At 34.6% G+C, this 17,548-nt stretch overlaps 1 protein-coding gene across 1 annotated transcript in view; it reads left to right on the top strand.

Annotated features, from left to right (window-relative positions):
• Positions 1-17,288, top strand: part of LOC107446402 (limbic system-associated membrane protein) — a 56,746-nt gene extending 39,458 nt beyond the window's left edge. Inside the window, exons 8-10 of the mRNA XM_043038677.3 lie at positions 5,286-5,463; positions 8,070-8,153; positions 14,725-17,288. Of these exons, the coding sequence (XP_042894611.2) occupies positions 5,286-5,463; positions 8,070-8,153; positions 14,725-14,822 (360 nt within the window). The 3' untranslated portion in view covers positions 14,823-17,288. The remainder of the gene's footprint in view (positions 1-5,285; positions 5,464-8,069; positions 8,154-14,724) is intronic.
• The last annotated feature ends 260 nt before the right edge of the window (positions 17,289-17,548 follow it).

Genomic DNA, 17,548 nt, shown 5'->3' with positions numbered 1-17,548 from the left:
CTAGGCCAGCGATTCTCAACCTGTGGGGCGCGCCCTCTAGGGGGGCGCGAGCACACTAGTGGGGTGGCGCGAGAATATCTAAGAGAAAATATAACTTGAAAAAATTGATTCACTGGCTGAAAGGAAAGCGCACATGCACATAGAAAAATTTTTTTGGACATATTTAATAACTTATTAAAGTAAAAAAACAACAACTTATTAAATCAAAATTTAAGGTGGGTAGTCAAAGGTGACTTTGCTTTGAGGATTTTTCCAAATTTTCTGGTCAAGTCAGAGAAGCTGAAATTTTTTTGTAACGTCTTACACCTATCTCTAATACATATCACGTATACTTTTAGTTGTAAAATAAAATTTCATTTATTTTATAGTACAATTTCAAAATTATACCTTCTGCGCCTAACTTCCTTCTACTCCTCTGTGCTTTCTTCACCACTTCTGCGGTTTCCCACTGGTTCCAAAGGTGGGCAATATATTGAAATCACTTTTTCACTTACTCAAATTGTCTTTAGAAAAGACACTCGGACTGGAAAACGTCTTTTAAAAAGACACTTTAAGTGTCTTGCTGGTAGGGACAACTTTCGCGACTTTAAAAAAGATATTTGTTTTTGGAGTGCATTATTTTTTTTATGTATCATTTACATTGATAGCTCATGTGTGACGTCATTATCGATTATTTTGAAGAAATCAAGAGGACCATTAGAATAAAGAATTAATCAAGAATTAATTAGTTAATTCTTTCAAAAGAGTTAACTGACCATAACTAGTTAGTAAGAGTTGACTTACCATACTAAAGTTAACTAACCTAACCCATAACTAGTATAAAAATACTCAAATTTACAAGAAAATACCAGAATCTACCACAAAAACACCAATAACTACCACAAAAATACCAAATGATACCCGAAAAAATACTTTCAAAATGCAAACAAAACAAAAAACTTGAAACAAAATATCGCAAAATATACTAAAATGCAGAGAACGTCAAAACATTATTCCAATTCAGCCACGTGCACCTCAGACACAAGGTTTACAATGCAGTAGAGCTATCTTGTGATTCAAAATTAAATTAATTCTATATTTGAGGGGTGGACTACGTTAGGAGCACTGCAAACTTTGGCTCACCCATCTTACTTAATCAAAACATATTAAATTAAAAACAAATTTAATAATTATTAGTGACTTCCAGTCTTTCAGAGCAAAGTTTTTCGAAGGAAGGCTTAATATCAGAAATAGCCTCTCTCAGTTCTGTTTCTATATTTAGCCGAGATCTATATTTTGTCTTCAAAGAAGCCACAACAGAAAATACAGTTTCACAAAGGTAGGATGTAGAAAATGGTAATAGAATGCGAAATGCCCTTATTTTTCATGTAGAAAAATCATCCTCTACTTCTGCCCAAAATTCAAACAGTGATTTATTACTAAATTGTCTTTTGGTTTCACCACTTGCCTTGAATGCTATGAATTTTTCTTCCTCATCAATTGACAGTCCTTCGGGAGTCTTATGAAATGAATTCACTCGTAACTTGCTATCAGTCAGCCGTCAGCAAGAAAACACTTGTTTTAATTATTTGCCATCATGTCTAAATGATTTTCAATGGTTACAAAAACAACTTTTACATGCTCTTTTTCAGCCTTATAAGTTCTAATACAATCATCTACATATGCAAACATTGTTAGGTTTTTTTGCTTTAAATTTCTGCCCCACAATTCCAATTTTCTACAAAAAGCATCCAAAGTATCCAACATATGTGAATTTGCTCATTGGAGTTGAAGATTCAGGTTATTTAATTTCTCAAATATGGCGACCAAGTAGCTCAATTTAATCACAAATAAACCATCACGAAAATTCTCGGCTTTCGGTCTGTTTTCTTCTTCTAGGAAAATTGGTAATTCATAAATACGTTGCAAAAATTTCTCACTTGATAAACATCTTGCCTCGCAATTAAATAGTAACACTGAATGTACTGGACCCATGTCTTTAAAAAGTACGGAAAAGATTCTCGATTTCAGGGATCTCATTTCAAAATAATTTACTACGGTTACAACCGTAGTTAAAACAATATTTAAACCAGGACTCATTTGTTTCGAAGCCAAAACTTCTCTGTGGATCATGAAATTTGTCCAGACGAATTGAAGAGATTTTTATTTTACCAGTGCTTGTATACTTTCTAATCTTACGGACAATGAGCGAGCACCATCAGTGTATATTCCGACGCAATTTTTCCATTATATGTTTGCCTCGTTCATAAAATCATTTAAAATAGCATATAATGCGAGCGCTGTTGTTTTGATTTCTATTGGTTTGTTCTATTGATTAGTTCTTCTACTACTGACATATTAACACAAAATCGAACATAAGCAATTAAATGAGCATCTTTATTACTATCTGTTGCTTCCTCAAGCTGTATTGAAAACAATTTGTCACGCAACTTCGAGAAAACCTGACACTGTACATATTCAGCTATATCGCCAATTCGACGAGCAACAGTATCATTTAAAAGAGGTATGGAGTGCAAGTGTTTTGAAAAATTATCTCCAAACGTAATTTCTACAATCTCAATTGCTGCTGGCTTTTACTTTTTTTTTGTTTTGGCAGTTAGTTAAAAATAATTTTAAGACAGAATCCTATTTACTCAATATACATTATTGTTGTATACATTTTATTACAAGCGGGGGGCGTGATGAAAATTATGATTGAAAACTGGGCCGTGAATACTGAAAGGTTGAGAAACGCTTGCCTAGGCTATAATCAGGCCCTGTTTGTAGGTCTCTGTACTAATAACGACATAAATCATTAAACTTACTTTATTTTAACGTTAATAGAGTAAGGTCTCTGAAATGAAATATTTTAATCAAATACTTTGTAAGCCGTAGTTGTTGTTTTTTTTTGACAAATTACTTTTCTTTTTTACTTCATTGATGAAAATGACACCACGTGTACCCCATTTGAAAAACATAATGTTGTAAAAAAGGCAAATAGGTATAAATTGGCTCTAATATACATTTTTGTTATTATTATTAGTTTAGAGCATTTCGTTTGCTTCAGAAAATCTTTTGTACTCAGGTATAATTAATTTCAAATTATACACGGTGTTTATAAAGTCCCGGGCCCATTTTGATGCTTAATAACTCATAAAGATAGATTAACATTAATAACATAAATGGTTAGATAGACTCAAAAAGTTTCATGATCCTTGTCAATGAACTTCCACGTGTGCCCCCTTCGTCACACGGAGAATATCAAGTCGATAGTCAATTTCACGCCAGGTAGCGGCAAGCATGTCGGCATCCACAGAGGCTATTGCGGTTGTAATTCTGACTTTTAGGTCATCAATGTTCGACACGATCTTCCTGCAAACATTGTCCTTTATAAACTCCTGCTTGTGAAAATTGCAACACCATGAAGGAATCGTCAGCATTGAATGAAATTTACTACACAGTTGAGTGGTAGTGGTACAAATAAAGGATTAAACTTTCAAAGCAAACAAACAATAACAAGAGATCGAAATCAGTATTTTGTGTAGCCACCACGCACCGCAATAGGCGCTGCTACACGACGTGGCATGGAGTCAAGCAAATTTTGAATGTCTGTCTGAGGAAGAGCATTCCATATAGTTTGTATGCGTACCCAAAGTTCGTCTGTAGAAGCAACAGGACGAGGATCACGGGAGAGGCACCGACCAACGAAATGACACACATGTTCAATCGGTGACATATCTGGATAATACGCAGGCCAAGGAAGAAGCTGTACCTGTGGCAATGCAAGGAAGGATTGAACAGTCCTAGCAATATGAGGGCGGGCATTGTCTTCTTGTTGAAATACAGCGCCTGCCAAGGCTTGAAGGAAGGGAACAGCTTGGGGCTGTAAAACTTCGCTGATGTACCGGTTGTTGTTCAGATTACCCACAATTCGTAGCAATTGAGGTCGTCCATGATATGCTATGGCACCCCAGACCATAACTCCGGGTGTTCGTCCACTGTGGCGTTCGATAATGCACTCCGGAAGGTGGCGTTCACAGGCATAGCGTCTGACACGAATGCGGCCATCATGGTACCACAAATTAAAGCGGGATTCGTCAGAAAACACGACACGCTGCCAATCAGCACGCCAGTTCCTATGCTGATTGGCCCATTGTAGCCGCGGGCGGCTATGGTTTAGCGTGATGGTGATCCTGTATAAAATGAGTCCTTGCGCACAGTCCACGCTGCAGTTGATGTCTACGAATTGATGAAGCACACAATGAAACACCTGTAGCTATTGACCACTGTGCTGCCAGTTGTCTAGAAGGAGCCGTACGGTCTGTCAGCTCCATGCGGACCAGGTGTCTATCATCGCGATCTGACGTGACATTTCGGGGTCCACTCCCGGATTTCCGAGTTGTCTGACACTCGTCCGTCCACTGCTTCCAAACACGCATCACTGTGCTTCTGTTACGCTGCACACGAGCGGCTACTGTACGATAAGACAATCCAGCTTCACGAAGGTCGATGATTCTCCCTCTTTCAAACTCCGTAAGTTGTTGAAATCTCGCTCTCTTTCGTCGAAGAGGCATAAGTAACGTCTGAGCTAACGTTTACCACTAGCAGATAACCACCGATAACCATAAACGCCTCGATAGAGCCGTCTATTTATTCGGATCCATCCGCCGTTCAGAGGGCGCTGTTCAGCATACGCATGCGCTACGGATCTGAAATTCTAATCATTTGCATATTATGCTCTACTTTGCATTTCCTGAAAATTTCAGTTCACTCGCGTAAGTCCTTCATGGTGTTGCAATTTTCACAAACATGAGTTTAAATCCCCAAAGAAAAAAGTCCAGCGGCGTTATATAAAGTGATCTGGGTAGCCAAGGAATTGGACCTACTCGCCCAATCCATCTTCCTGGAAAATGGTCATTAAAAGAACTACGAACGATGATACCCCATTGAGGTGGTGCACCATCTTGTTGCAAAAAGATATGTGGCTGAAACTCTTCTAGTTGTGGAAGTGCGAAGTTTTCTAACATGTCTAAGTATACGACTGATGAGACTGTCTTTTCTGTTAAAAAGAAAGCTACCTGGTGTGAAATTGACTATCGACTTGATATTCTCCGAGCGACGAAGGGGACACACGTGGAAGTTCATTGACAAGGGTCATGAAACTTTTTGAGTCCATCTAACCATTTATGTTATTAATTTTAAGCTATCTTTATTATTTTATGAGTTATTAAACATCAAAACGCGTCCGGGACTTTATAAATACCCTGTATTTTAAGAGGATACGTATAATTAATTTGTGTGTTCAGGACGGAGATGGTTGGACGGACGTCATGATCCCAGTGGATGGAGATGCCCACAGCATATTCTATTCTCAGTCCTACAATGTGACGGGACTGGTACCAGATCAGCGTTACGAAGTCGTACTGCAAGCTCACAACGACTTCGGATGGAACAGGCCGTCCGAATCCCTCTTCTTCGGATCAGGTATTACTTCTTTCTTTTCTTTAAATAAATAAAAATTCTGTGATGGGCACCTCTGAATCCGAGTTTTAATAAGAACAGGAGACAAGTATAAACTCCCAACGCAACACAGAAGACAGGAACTAAAGTATGTCACCTCTGTGGAAGGTGAAACTAACCTGTATTTGTATTCATCTACGCAGAGCAAAACCTCTAAACCCTCTTGTGGTTATCCCAACGGCAACTCATAGAACGAATGGATTATACCTTATGTCCACAGTGACTAGGGAGAGATTCAAAAATAGAAAGAAAAACAAGTTAAGAAAGAAATCTATGTATAAATCTATTATTTAAGCTTTAAAAAGATTTTGATTTAATTATAATAAAATATTTGAGTTCAAGTGAACCCAAGTGACTCCCAAAGATATTTACACTTATAGCCCAAATGATTACGAACGCATTGATAAAATGATGATACAATAAAATAGTGATGGGGTATAGGAAATTTTACCACGGGTTTCAAATCAAAATTCGCTTCGGTGAGTCATCTACCTGGTCTATATTGATAGAAACAACAATAATGTTGATTTACCGTTGGAACGAACACCGTTGGAATCTGTATCCATAAGAGCTGCGTAAATTGAACGGCGAATCTAAACAGTCTCTTGTATCATTTTGGTTTAACCCCGTATTCTTGACAGAAAAACATTCCAACTTAAAATTAAATATTTTGTTCATTCCATGCATGATGTTATTTACTGCAATTCTTGTCAAAAATAAACATAACTCTGCAATTCCACTATCTCTTTGATTCCTTTTTTTCTTCATAGAATGCGCATTAAACATGGCAATTGTTTTTTGAAGGATCATTTTAGGACCTACTTTAATATTAGACCATTTTCTTTTAATTCCTTATTATTATCCGAGAAAAGGACAGTATCATCAGCAAAGCAAACAGAAATTAGTTATTCTCCATGTAATCTAATGCTATTCCGTTTATATTACTTACTACGTCTTCTCATTTTGTAACAAAAATATGTATTAGGTTCGCAACTAACTTCACGCGGATTTTATTTAATTATTTAAAAATTTAACACAAATTATTTTTTCAAAATGCTTATTAGGACATTACCAAAATACCAGATTACGAAAAACAATAAAGTAGGGAATATCGCTAAAGAATATACCCGGTTCCTTTCCCTTCAAAATCCTTAATCTAAGAAATACTGGTCACTGAACCACATACCCCTTTCCCGACATTAATGACTCGACCAATAACATGAAAGTTGGAATAATCCATAATCCAACCAGTATCCGAACACTACTTAACATGAAAATGGCCATAAAATAAAGAACAAAAATGGAAATAGAAAGCAATGATAAACATGACAGCGTCATTAGCGAGGCATTACCATCCCGTCAGTGCAGGCTGGAGCAATTTTTGCGATTGGTGGTGAAATACCACAAACAACCATACCCTAAAAAGCTCCGGTAAGCAAGAAACCAAAAGAGTCAAATGAAAATTACATACTAAGATCTTGAAGATCAAAATAAAAGTACTTATATTCGACTTAAGCGAAATCCCATACTTTCTGGTGAGATTCAAATGTCGCAGGTTCGAGTATTAAATTAGTTTTTATGCCAAAATGGAAAATTACAAATCTACGAATTAAATATCTGAAGTTGCATATGAGAAGATATTGCGGCGAAAGACTGACGCGAGAGCCTTTTCTAACATCACGCCCTGCTCCTCTCCTGCGCTCGTGACCCTTATTAGTTGGCTTCTAGACAACTGGAAAACTGTAGCTTGGTCAGATGAGTAAAACTTTTAGCTGGTCTGAACTGATAGGAGAGTGCGAGAATGGCTCACAGTCACACCCACGTAAGTTATGGACCCAAGTAGTCAACAAGGCAATTTGGTGATCGCTCCGTAATGGTGTTTTTTTTTCGTGGCATGGAATGCGTCCTGTGGTCCAATGGCACCGATCATTGACTCTAAATTGTCTTGTTCAGCTATTTAGGGACCACTTGCAGCCAATTATGTACGTCATGTACCCAAACAACGAACGAGTTTTTATGAATGACAATGTGCCATCCCGTCACCAGCCCTTAATTTTTCGTGAATGGTTTGAAGAACATTCTGGAAAATTCCAGCGAATGATTTGGCAACCTAGGCATGAATCTTATCGAACATTTATGTGATATAATTGAGAGGTCAATTCGGGCACAAAATCTTGCCACCGCAACACTTTCGTAATTATAGGTAATCTATTTAGGCTGCATGGTTGAATATCCCTGCAAGAGGCTTCCAAGTACTTATTGAGTACTTGCCACATCGAGTTGCGCTGCACTTCTCAGAGCTAGGGAAGGTCCGACTCGATATTTAGAGGTATCCCATGACTTTTGTCACCTCAATGTATATATTAATCTTAGAAAATTTTCCGGGGATGCTTTTTTGCTAAAGAAAGTTTAATTTTTCTCCCTCGAGGTCTTCACAAGCTCACGATGTCAAAATTAACAAAAAAAGGAGAGAAGATATTGCCAGATAGAAATATTTCCATTTATATTGCATGTTTTTTTTAAATCATATTTTTCTTCCTATCTTTATATATACCTATTAAAACTTGCAGGTGAAGAGACATTTGAAGAGCCAGACACACAAAATGTAATCTTTCCAACATCTTCGAACTATGATACTGCTTTGGACGTTACAAGTAAGAAACCCTCAAAAGTTTCGTTTGATTTTTTCCCCCTGCATTTTCCCTTTCATCTCACCGATGGACATGAATTTTATTTTGTGTCAAAACTTAAAATGATAAAAAGAACAGAGAAATGAAGAGCTTGAGTAAAATGCTACTCATGTAACATGAAGAATGAAAAATGTGATCATTGTTTTAAGATTCATTGTCAAACATTCGTTGTGTGTACTTCCAATATACAGACACGACGCTGATCATCCAACGCTTAGCAACGAAATCACGTGATACTGAGTTATGTAGATGGGATCGTGTTGTTCCGAGCTGCATTGCATCCGATCCGGTATGCATGAAAAACGTTCCTCTTAATCCGTCATTCAGTCGTAATACGCAGATTCATTTTTTTTCCCTTTGTATCCCCTCCTCAATGCCACCTGGCTACTCCTTCAATTTGCCTTTTTACTTAATGCCCTGAGTTCAGAGGCCAAAAATAGTAGAACTAAATGTGAATCCGCGAATCGTGACTAAACAGATTGCTAATCTATACACCAAATAAAATAGAGAATTTGTGTGTTATTTTCTTATTAGTTTAGCGGAAGTCCTTGTTTTAAATTAAACTAGAGACGATTCAGTTTTGTAAAATATTTTAACGATAGCATCCTTGATCTTTGCTAGCTTATAGCTCTAATCAAAAAAGTTGTTTATTGTGCGCTCTGTAATACTTAATTATTTGATTTAATATTTATTCAACATGCCAGGTTGTCTGGATGATCAACGCAATCATTGTAGCATAGGCGGACTACGTGACCAAATTAATATCTTTAAGTTTATTTTAAACCACGCGTTTATTTTATTTATAGTTTTGCTTTTAAAACTTCCTACTATAAAGCTTGATAATTTTAAATCGACGGTTATCAAATAGAAAAAAAGTTTTGTACTGAAAATCAAAATTGATGGAGAAATGGTACTAATTGATGAGGATAAATGTAAATAAATGCCAATATTAGTATTGATACCATTGATAATTAATTTCGGAAATAGTTAAATATTGAAGTAAAATAATAGGCAATATGCACGAAACAAAATTATTGAAAAAATAGTACTAATTCGTTTAAGAAAGAGTACAAAAATTTCAATCTATTATTGACGTTAATTCTGCTTAAATAATTTTGGTAATAGGTACTAAATAAAATTTTAAAAAAATGCTCAAAAGAGAGTCATAATGACTCTTATTACTTAATGCACTTTTTCCTCTGAACGCATTAAGCGTTCAGGGGATACAGCACACCTTCCAATGATGTGATCCGGGTTCGGATCCTAGTGATAGCTGGTTGATATGAATTTCGGATTTTGGTGCTCGCACAGACCACGGTGCAGACGTAAAATATCCTTAGTGGTATGTGGGTTAGACTTCCCTTGCCGCCTGGCTAATCGTGTGAGGTTTTCGGGGAAGAAGGTTTTCCTCTCCATTTAATGTAAGTTCCATCATAAAGCACACCACGGAAACAACTTTCTTTCAATACTTGATCCAAGAGTTCCATTGTATTCTGGATTGGGCTCCAAACTACAAGGTTGCAGAGTTAAGCACTGGTAGTCGTAAACTCAAAATTGGGTCTGATGTTAAGCGACGGTTATAAGATAAAATTTACTAACGAAGCAAAATGAAAGGATAAATGTACTTATTCGTTATGTGGAGGTGTCTGTCGTCCCAAATTATTGTGCCAATGCGTGCCCCACTGCCAGGTTTTCGCATCGTTTGTTTCACCTATATTCATTTCTTCAAAACACGCATGACTGTTGCGGCATTACACAGCATGCGGACTACAATTTCTCAAAGCGAAAATCCACCCTCTCGAATAAAGACGATGCGGCCACTATATATATATATATATATATATAGATATATAGATAGATATATAGATAGATATATAGATAGATATATAGATAGATAGATAGATAGATAGATAGATAGATAGATAGATAGATAGATAGATAGATAGATAGATAGATAGATAGATAGATAGATAGATAGATAGATAGATAGATAGATAGATAGATAGATAGATAGATAGATAGATAGATAGATAGATAGATAGATAGATAGATAGATAGATAGATAGATAGATAGATAGATAGATAGATAGATAGATAGATAGATAGATAGATAGATAGATAGATAGATAGATAGATAGATAGATAGATAGATAGATAGATAGATAGATAGATAGATAGATAGATAGATAGATAGATAGATAGATAGATAGATAGATAGATAGATAGATAGATAGATAGATAGATAGATAGATAGATAGATAGATAGATAGATAGATAGATAGATAGATAGATAGATAGATAGATAGATAGATAGATAGATAGATAGATAGATAGATAGATAGATAGATAGATAGATAGATAGATAGATAGATAGATAGATAGATAGATAGATAGATAGATAGATAGATAGATAGATAGATAGATAGATAGATAGATAGATAGATAGATAGATAGATAGATAGATAGATAGATAGATAGATAGATAGATAGATAGATAGATAGATAGATAGATAGATAGATAGATAGATAGATAGATAGATAGATAGATAGATAGATAGATAGATAGATAGATAGATAGATAGATAGATAGATAGATAGATAGATAGATAGATAGATAGATAGATAGATAGATAGATAGATAGATAGATAGATAGATAGATAGATAGATAGATAGATAGATAGATAGATAGATAGATAGATAGATAGATAGATAGATAGATAGATAGATAGATAGATAGATAGATAGATAGATAGATAGATAGATAGATAGATAGATAGATAGATAGATAGATAGATAGATAGATAGATAGATAGATAGATAGATAGATAGATAGATAGATAGATAGATAGATAGATAGATAGATAGATAGATAGATAGATAGATAGATAGATAGATAGATAGATAGATAGATAGATAGATAGATAGATAGATAGATAGATAGATAGATAGATAGATAGATAGATAGATAGATAGATAGATAGATAGATAGATAGATAGATAGATAGATAGATAGATAGATAGATAGATAGATAGATAGATAGATAGATATCCATAGGGCTACATCCCTGTTATCATATTTGTATTCAGCTTGAATAATTCAGTCGTAAGCCATAATACGTTATCAAAAGGTTTATTTAAAGGTAGGCTCTTGGTTATAACAGTTCACATCCCCACTCCACAAGGGAGGGGGTGTGGATAAAACTCCGGATGATTCCGGTAGATCTTTTATGGAACACGTTATTCAGCAAGAAGCATGCGAAAACAATCGCTCCCGCGTTAAATACTAACAGAGAATGATGTAAATAGGCTCAAGTCGTACATACCTTGTAACTCTACGCATTATGGAAAATCCTTTAATACTTCCTAATATGGAAGTGAAAGAGGAGCAAGATTCTAAAAATAACTCCTCCTTAGAAATATAAATCTAATTATAATTCAATGGTATGTTTTCAGCCTTGAAGTCCCAAAATAGAATTTCTACACCTATTCTGTACCAGAGACATTTTATGAAAACGAAAGAGTTTTAATGTTGTTATTAATACAAAAGTATTTATAATTTTTGTCTTACATATATATATATATATATATATATATATATATATATATATATATATATATATATATATATATATATATATATATATATATATATATATATATATATATATATATATATTAGACTGGTCCAAAAAAAGCTTTTTTTAAAAATGTGCAGGTCTTAACCCTGAATACTTGTACATGTGACAAAAGAAGCCCCATGCAAAATTTCAACTCATTTGAAGTACATTTAGAGGTAGCTCAAAGACTTTGAAGTTTGGGATTTTGCATTTCATATAAATAAATAACAAAAAAAAACATTGACACTATACCTTTATTTGTATTTTCCCATCAAAAACCATGAATTGTACACTCATATGTACATATTTCTTATTTATATCATAGAATACAAGGGAGCGAGCCAACACAATATCTATTAGTAAGCATATATGAAGAAAATCCTAATAAAAAATCATACATTTTGAACAAGTGTGGTTTTTTTAGTATCCTTAAATTTCTTTCTGTGAGATTCCACAACTTGAAGTAAAAATTGTTTTTGTTCTTCATATTTAGTTATCAGTTCATTGTAGTCTGTAATGAGCGCTGCGCCACTTTCTGCGCAATCATTTACTGTCTTTAAACATTTCACTTTCTTTTCACCATCATGGTAAGAATAAAATTTCTTCCATTCCGATGGGGACGAATGTAAGAAATCGCCTTGTATATATTCAATGACTTAAATATCATCCAAGATTTTTCATTAACAAAATCATGCAATGATTTTTCATTAACATTTCCGATTTCTTTTTCCTTTAATCGTTTAGAAGCATTGGTTACATCTTCAATATGTTCATCTATTTTAAACAACTTCTCAACCATTAAAACCTTATCTTCTGTGCTTACATGACAGCTGAATAGGCTGAGCATGAATAAGTCACCGTTTAATTACCACAGATGCCTCTTCAACCCATTGCTTGCAGCTTTTGAGATTTCTTGGCATTGATTTTTCACCAAATTTAAATGTTTCAAAAATTCTAAGTCTATGAAAGGTGCATTAGCTGCGTTAGAGCAGCGAAACCAGGCTTTCATGTACAAGTGTGTGCTAAAATCATTAAATCGTTTCAACCCTTTAGCTTCTTTTGGCGTGAGCTTGAACTGTTCACGAAACATGTATATTTTTAAACAGTAAATAACTTTGGCCATCCACCGTGCATGATGGAATGCTCCAATTGCCTTGCCTGTGCCAACTGGCACTTTTGGCACACCAAGTAATTTCTCCACATCATTTCCTGTGACAAGAATAGGAAGGCGGTCAACTTCCTCCATTTCTCCAGAAATACTAGCCCTGAGTTTCCCATCCCAGTGGACGACAAGCGGACCATCAGGTTTGAAGTTATGCTTCAAATCCTTCGCTAACTGAGCTCGAAATTTTGTTCTGTGTCTGCGAAGTGTACTTCGTGAAACAGTACTTTCACTTACATTTATTCCAACTGTTTGGGCTGTTGCTGCAATTAAAAATGTAGCACTGCGATCCGAGGTTTTTGTTCGATCCAATGCAGACATCAAATTAGGTGAAAGAAGCTTGTTTTTTTTCCCCTTTGTTGTCTTTTCTGAAGTACTAGGATATTGAAAAGTATCATCATCAGTATCACTTTCTGAGGACTAGTTGAACCACAGTCTTCTTTAATTTCAGCACTTGATGAAGGATAACATACAGTTTTGTTTTTATTCATGCCCACACTATAGATGGTAGTGTCTCATATAGCCTCCTTTTAGATGAGCGTTTCTTTTTCTTCTCAAGTTTTCTGTCGACTGACAACATACAGCCTTCAAATCCTTCCCGCTGTTTAAGCAAAAACTTCTTATCTTCTTCAATTTTTATGATCTGTAAAGCACCGACATGAGCAATATCCCACAATATCTTGCATTCTTTGAAAAAATTCTGTTCATTGTCTTCTTGAGTATTCGTACGCCGATTTCTGTTCTTTTTCAATTTTTGGTACCGCTCAACTAATTTTTCTAACTTTCTTACTGCATTCTGCTTTTCGGTTGTAGGAATTCTAGCCTTATTCCAGAAGGTCAACACACTATCAACAGTATGACTTGCACTTTCATGTATTGTTTTTGTCTCATGGTGAAAGAAGAAGTTTCTTAGTACTGCATTAATGGAAGGTAGTTTACATCCTTTTATTTCACTTATGGGAAAACCAAGTAACCAAATTTAAGAGTATTTTCTAAATCTAATTTTGTTTGTTGACATTGTTTCAATAAAATCTCACCAGGTCACAGATGTAAACAAACAATGTGGTGTTGCCAAACCCAAATAAAGTAATTTGGTGTTGCCAAAACAAGAAGCAAAATGTTAACTATATAATAATTATATTTATAATTATTATATTTATCATAATATATGGTCCCGCAGTGGACTGATCCTTAAGACATGATTCCCAGCAGATCACCGAAGTCAAGCATCACTGGCTACGATCAGTGTGCGGGTGGGTGACCACTTTCCCAGACTGTCGCCAATAGCAAATTGTGCAGCTCTAGTGCGACGTAAATTAACAACAACAACATCATAATATATGACCATTGTTTATGAAAATAAGTAAAAAAATAATAAATAGTGATAATATGGAAATTACTTTTTTAAGGTTTCAAAGTAAAAACTTCAAAGCCTTTGAGCTATCTCTAAATGTACTTGAAATCAGCTGAAATTTTGCATGGGGGCTTCTTTAGTCATGTATACAAGTATTTAGGGTTAAGACCCGCAAATTTTAAAAAAAAGTTTTTTTTGGACCAGTCTAATATATATATATATATATATATATATATATATATATATATATAGTTCACATTTGATATACATACATATTAGTGTCCCTCCCAATAAACACTCATGGGCATGTCTATGACTAAGAATGTATGTGTTTTTGTGTGTGACAAATTAGTATCTTTAACGAAAAATTAATTTTCAACTAAATGATTGCAATTTTTCAGATCCAGCTTACTTGAGCAAAGGATCCTTCATGGCGATCGATTGGATCTTTTTTCTGTTCACAACAGCTTCTGGTCTCTGGCAGCAACATATCATGTAAGAAGAAGAAAATTCTAAACATCATAACAGACATCTTCATTAAGTTACAGACAGCGAATCATCATTTTTCCGTACTTGAAAGTCCGTAAAGGGAAACAATCTATTGAGATTTGAAAAGGGGAAAAGAACCACGAACATACAGCTGGTGACATGCTCTGTATTTTTCATATACGATAGAAGAAAAAAGATAAGAAGAAAAAATGCGTTTCATTCTGAGGTTCATCGTCATTAGTGTGATATATAACTCATTCATTAGAGAAAAACATGCGTTTTTCGATTACTATGAACATTGGTAATGCCTGTAATTGCCTCTAAAAGATTTCATCCGCATTATGATGTATACTCGTATTTTAATGGATCGACGATTGTCTGCATACCAGCGCCACTTGAAAAGTGCAAAACGACAGCTGCAAGAAATATTAATTTCGGATATATCAAATGATACATTGTACCAAATATTATTTTTACATTGTAATGAAGGGGGGGGGGAAACCCTGTTCGGAAATTATTTCAATCAATATTTTTTGTGCAATATGTATAACCAAAACGGTTCCAGTAAATTTCTAACTGATATCAATGGCAAATGAAGTATTCTACTAGAAGAATAAAGAAATTTCCAATTTCGAAACAATGTGGATGACTTTCTTATAGACCAGTTCGAGCCTTTTTGAAAACATTATTATAACAGTTTATGAGACTGTGGTAGAAAAATACCTTCTTCAGAACGCAACTTTGTTCATAGAAGTGATCAGTTGGAAAAACAATACCCATCAGTGTTTTGTGATTTTAAATTAGCTTATCCTTACTACTGATGCCATCACATTTTATATGAATTTTATTATTTTTTTTGTTAGAAATTTACATTATTATGAAAATTTATGCCTGTATTTTGAAAAAAAAAAGGAATAACGAATTTTGTGTTATTATACCAGAATTAAGGAAATTACACTGGAACACAAATTCTTGTTGCATTTATACAAGTACTTGATTTTACCTGATTTAGGTATTTCAAATCTGAAATTTGTTTGGAAAGCAACAGATTTTTTTTTAAACGATATTTTTGATTATTGCCTTTTTCTTATCACTCCCTACGTAGTATAAAAGTGGGGACATTTAGTATTCGCTCGAGTAAATTTTTAAAAGTTTTGACTAGGAATATATTATTGAAGTTGCCTAAAAACTGTAGATTTGAAATCAGTGACACGAAAGTATTCGATCTCGTATTCTCCAGTGCTAATTTTAAATGTATATTTCGCTCAGCTATGAAATTTAACGTCGTTAAATTTCATAGCTATAATAATTGGTTCTTCGAGGCTAAGTATATTTGTCCAATAGATTTGGACAAAAACTACACCGAAGAGCCATTACATTATGACCACCCTGCCAATAACATGAAGGACCACCTTTAGCCCTCAAAACTGCTAGCACCCGCCGTGGCATTGATCCCACAAGGTGCTGATAGGTAGTCTGAGGTATCTGGTACCAAGTGCTCACCAACTGGTCCTGCAATTCCCTCACATTGTGAGGGGGTAGCGTGGCAGCACGAATTTGATTTTCCAAGTAGGACCACAAATGCTCTATGGGATTAAGGTCAGGTGAATTTGGAGGCCAAGACATGACTTGAAAGTCACTGGAATGTTCCTCGAACCAATCCATGACGATTCGACCCTTATGACATGGTGCATTATCCTGTTGGTAAACACCATCCCCGCCAGGAAAAACTGTTGCCATGAATGGGTGAACCTGGTCTGCAACTATGTTCAAGTAGCTTACAGACGTCAGGGATTGTTCTATGAGGATTATGGGTCCTAATGTGCCTCATGAAAACATTGTTCCAGGGTGAGAAACCATGAAAACCTGGGCGAGCCCATTGTTATAGATGGAGGGTGGTCGTAATGTAATGGCTCTTCGATGTATATTTGATCTTCATTTTTAGAAAAAGTGTATGACTCCATTTTAAATAGTGGCAAAAGTCGAAACTGTTTATGTCATTGTAACATAAATTTCATGAGATACAAATTTGTGAAATAATTTTTTTTAATTTTTAAGTGTCTGTTGTAATACCTATTAAAAATTTAAACACTTTTTGTTAAAATTAAAAAATTATTTTTGATTTCCATTTTTAAGACTTTTTACTATATAAAGCAAAGTTTATGGTGCGATTTTTGAAAGTAGAAATTATTTCATGAAAAAGAAATGTATGTTATTAACATTTGCAAAATATAATTTTTAAGCTTCTATTACAATTAAGTTCACCAAAATAAAGCTCATTTTTCGCTGAGGTTTTAGAAAAATTTATAATATAACTGCAAATTGTATGACATCATTTTAAAAATTGACACAAATCGAAATTATTTTGCTTTATATAGTAAAAACACAAAACAACCTTTTCTCATTGGCCTGAACTTCACTCATAATTTTATCGAAGATACTTTGTTTGTCATCAGTATAAAATGAATAAGAATTGTATTTCTTTTAATCTGTGAAATAGTTTTTTTCATCCCTTATTTAATGCTTATCGAGCGGAAAATAGCGTATTCGATTTTAACTAATCAGTTCTATAAATGATTTTGATTGGTGCTCTAAACATTTCAAAAATCAATAGTCTTCAAAACATGTTCTCAAGTTCCAACAAGACACCTTTTTTCCTTGAGTGAATGGGAGTTATTATGGCCATTCACACTGCATCTGATTGTGTGCTCATGACTTTTTTATACTAAAAACTGT

Source organism: Parasteatoda tepidariorum, chromosome 3 (genome assembly GCF_982258835.1).
Source record: "Parasteatoda tepidariorum strain Cologne lab strain chromosome 3, Ptep-v5.0, whole genome shotgun sequence".
Taxonomy (NCBI): Eukaryota; Metazoa; Arthropoda; class Arachnida; order Araneae; family Theridiidae; genus Parasteatoda; species Parasteatoda tepidariorum.
This window is presented reverse-complemented; position numbering and strand designations above follow the sequence as displayed.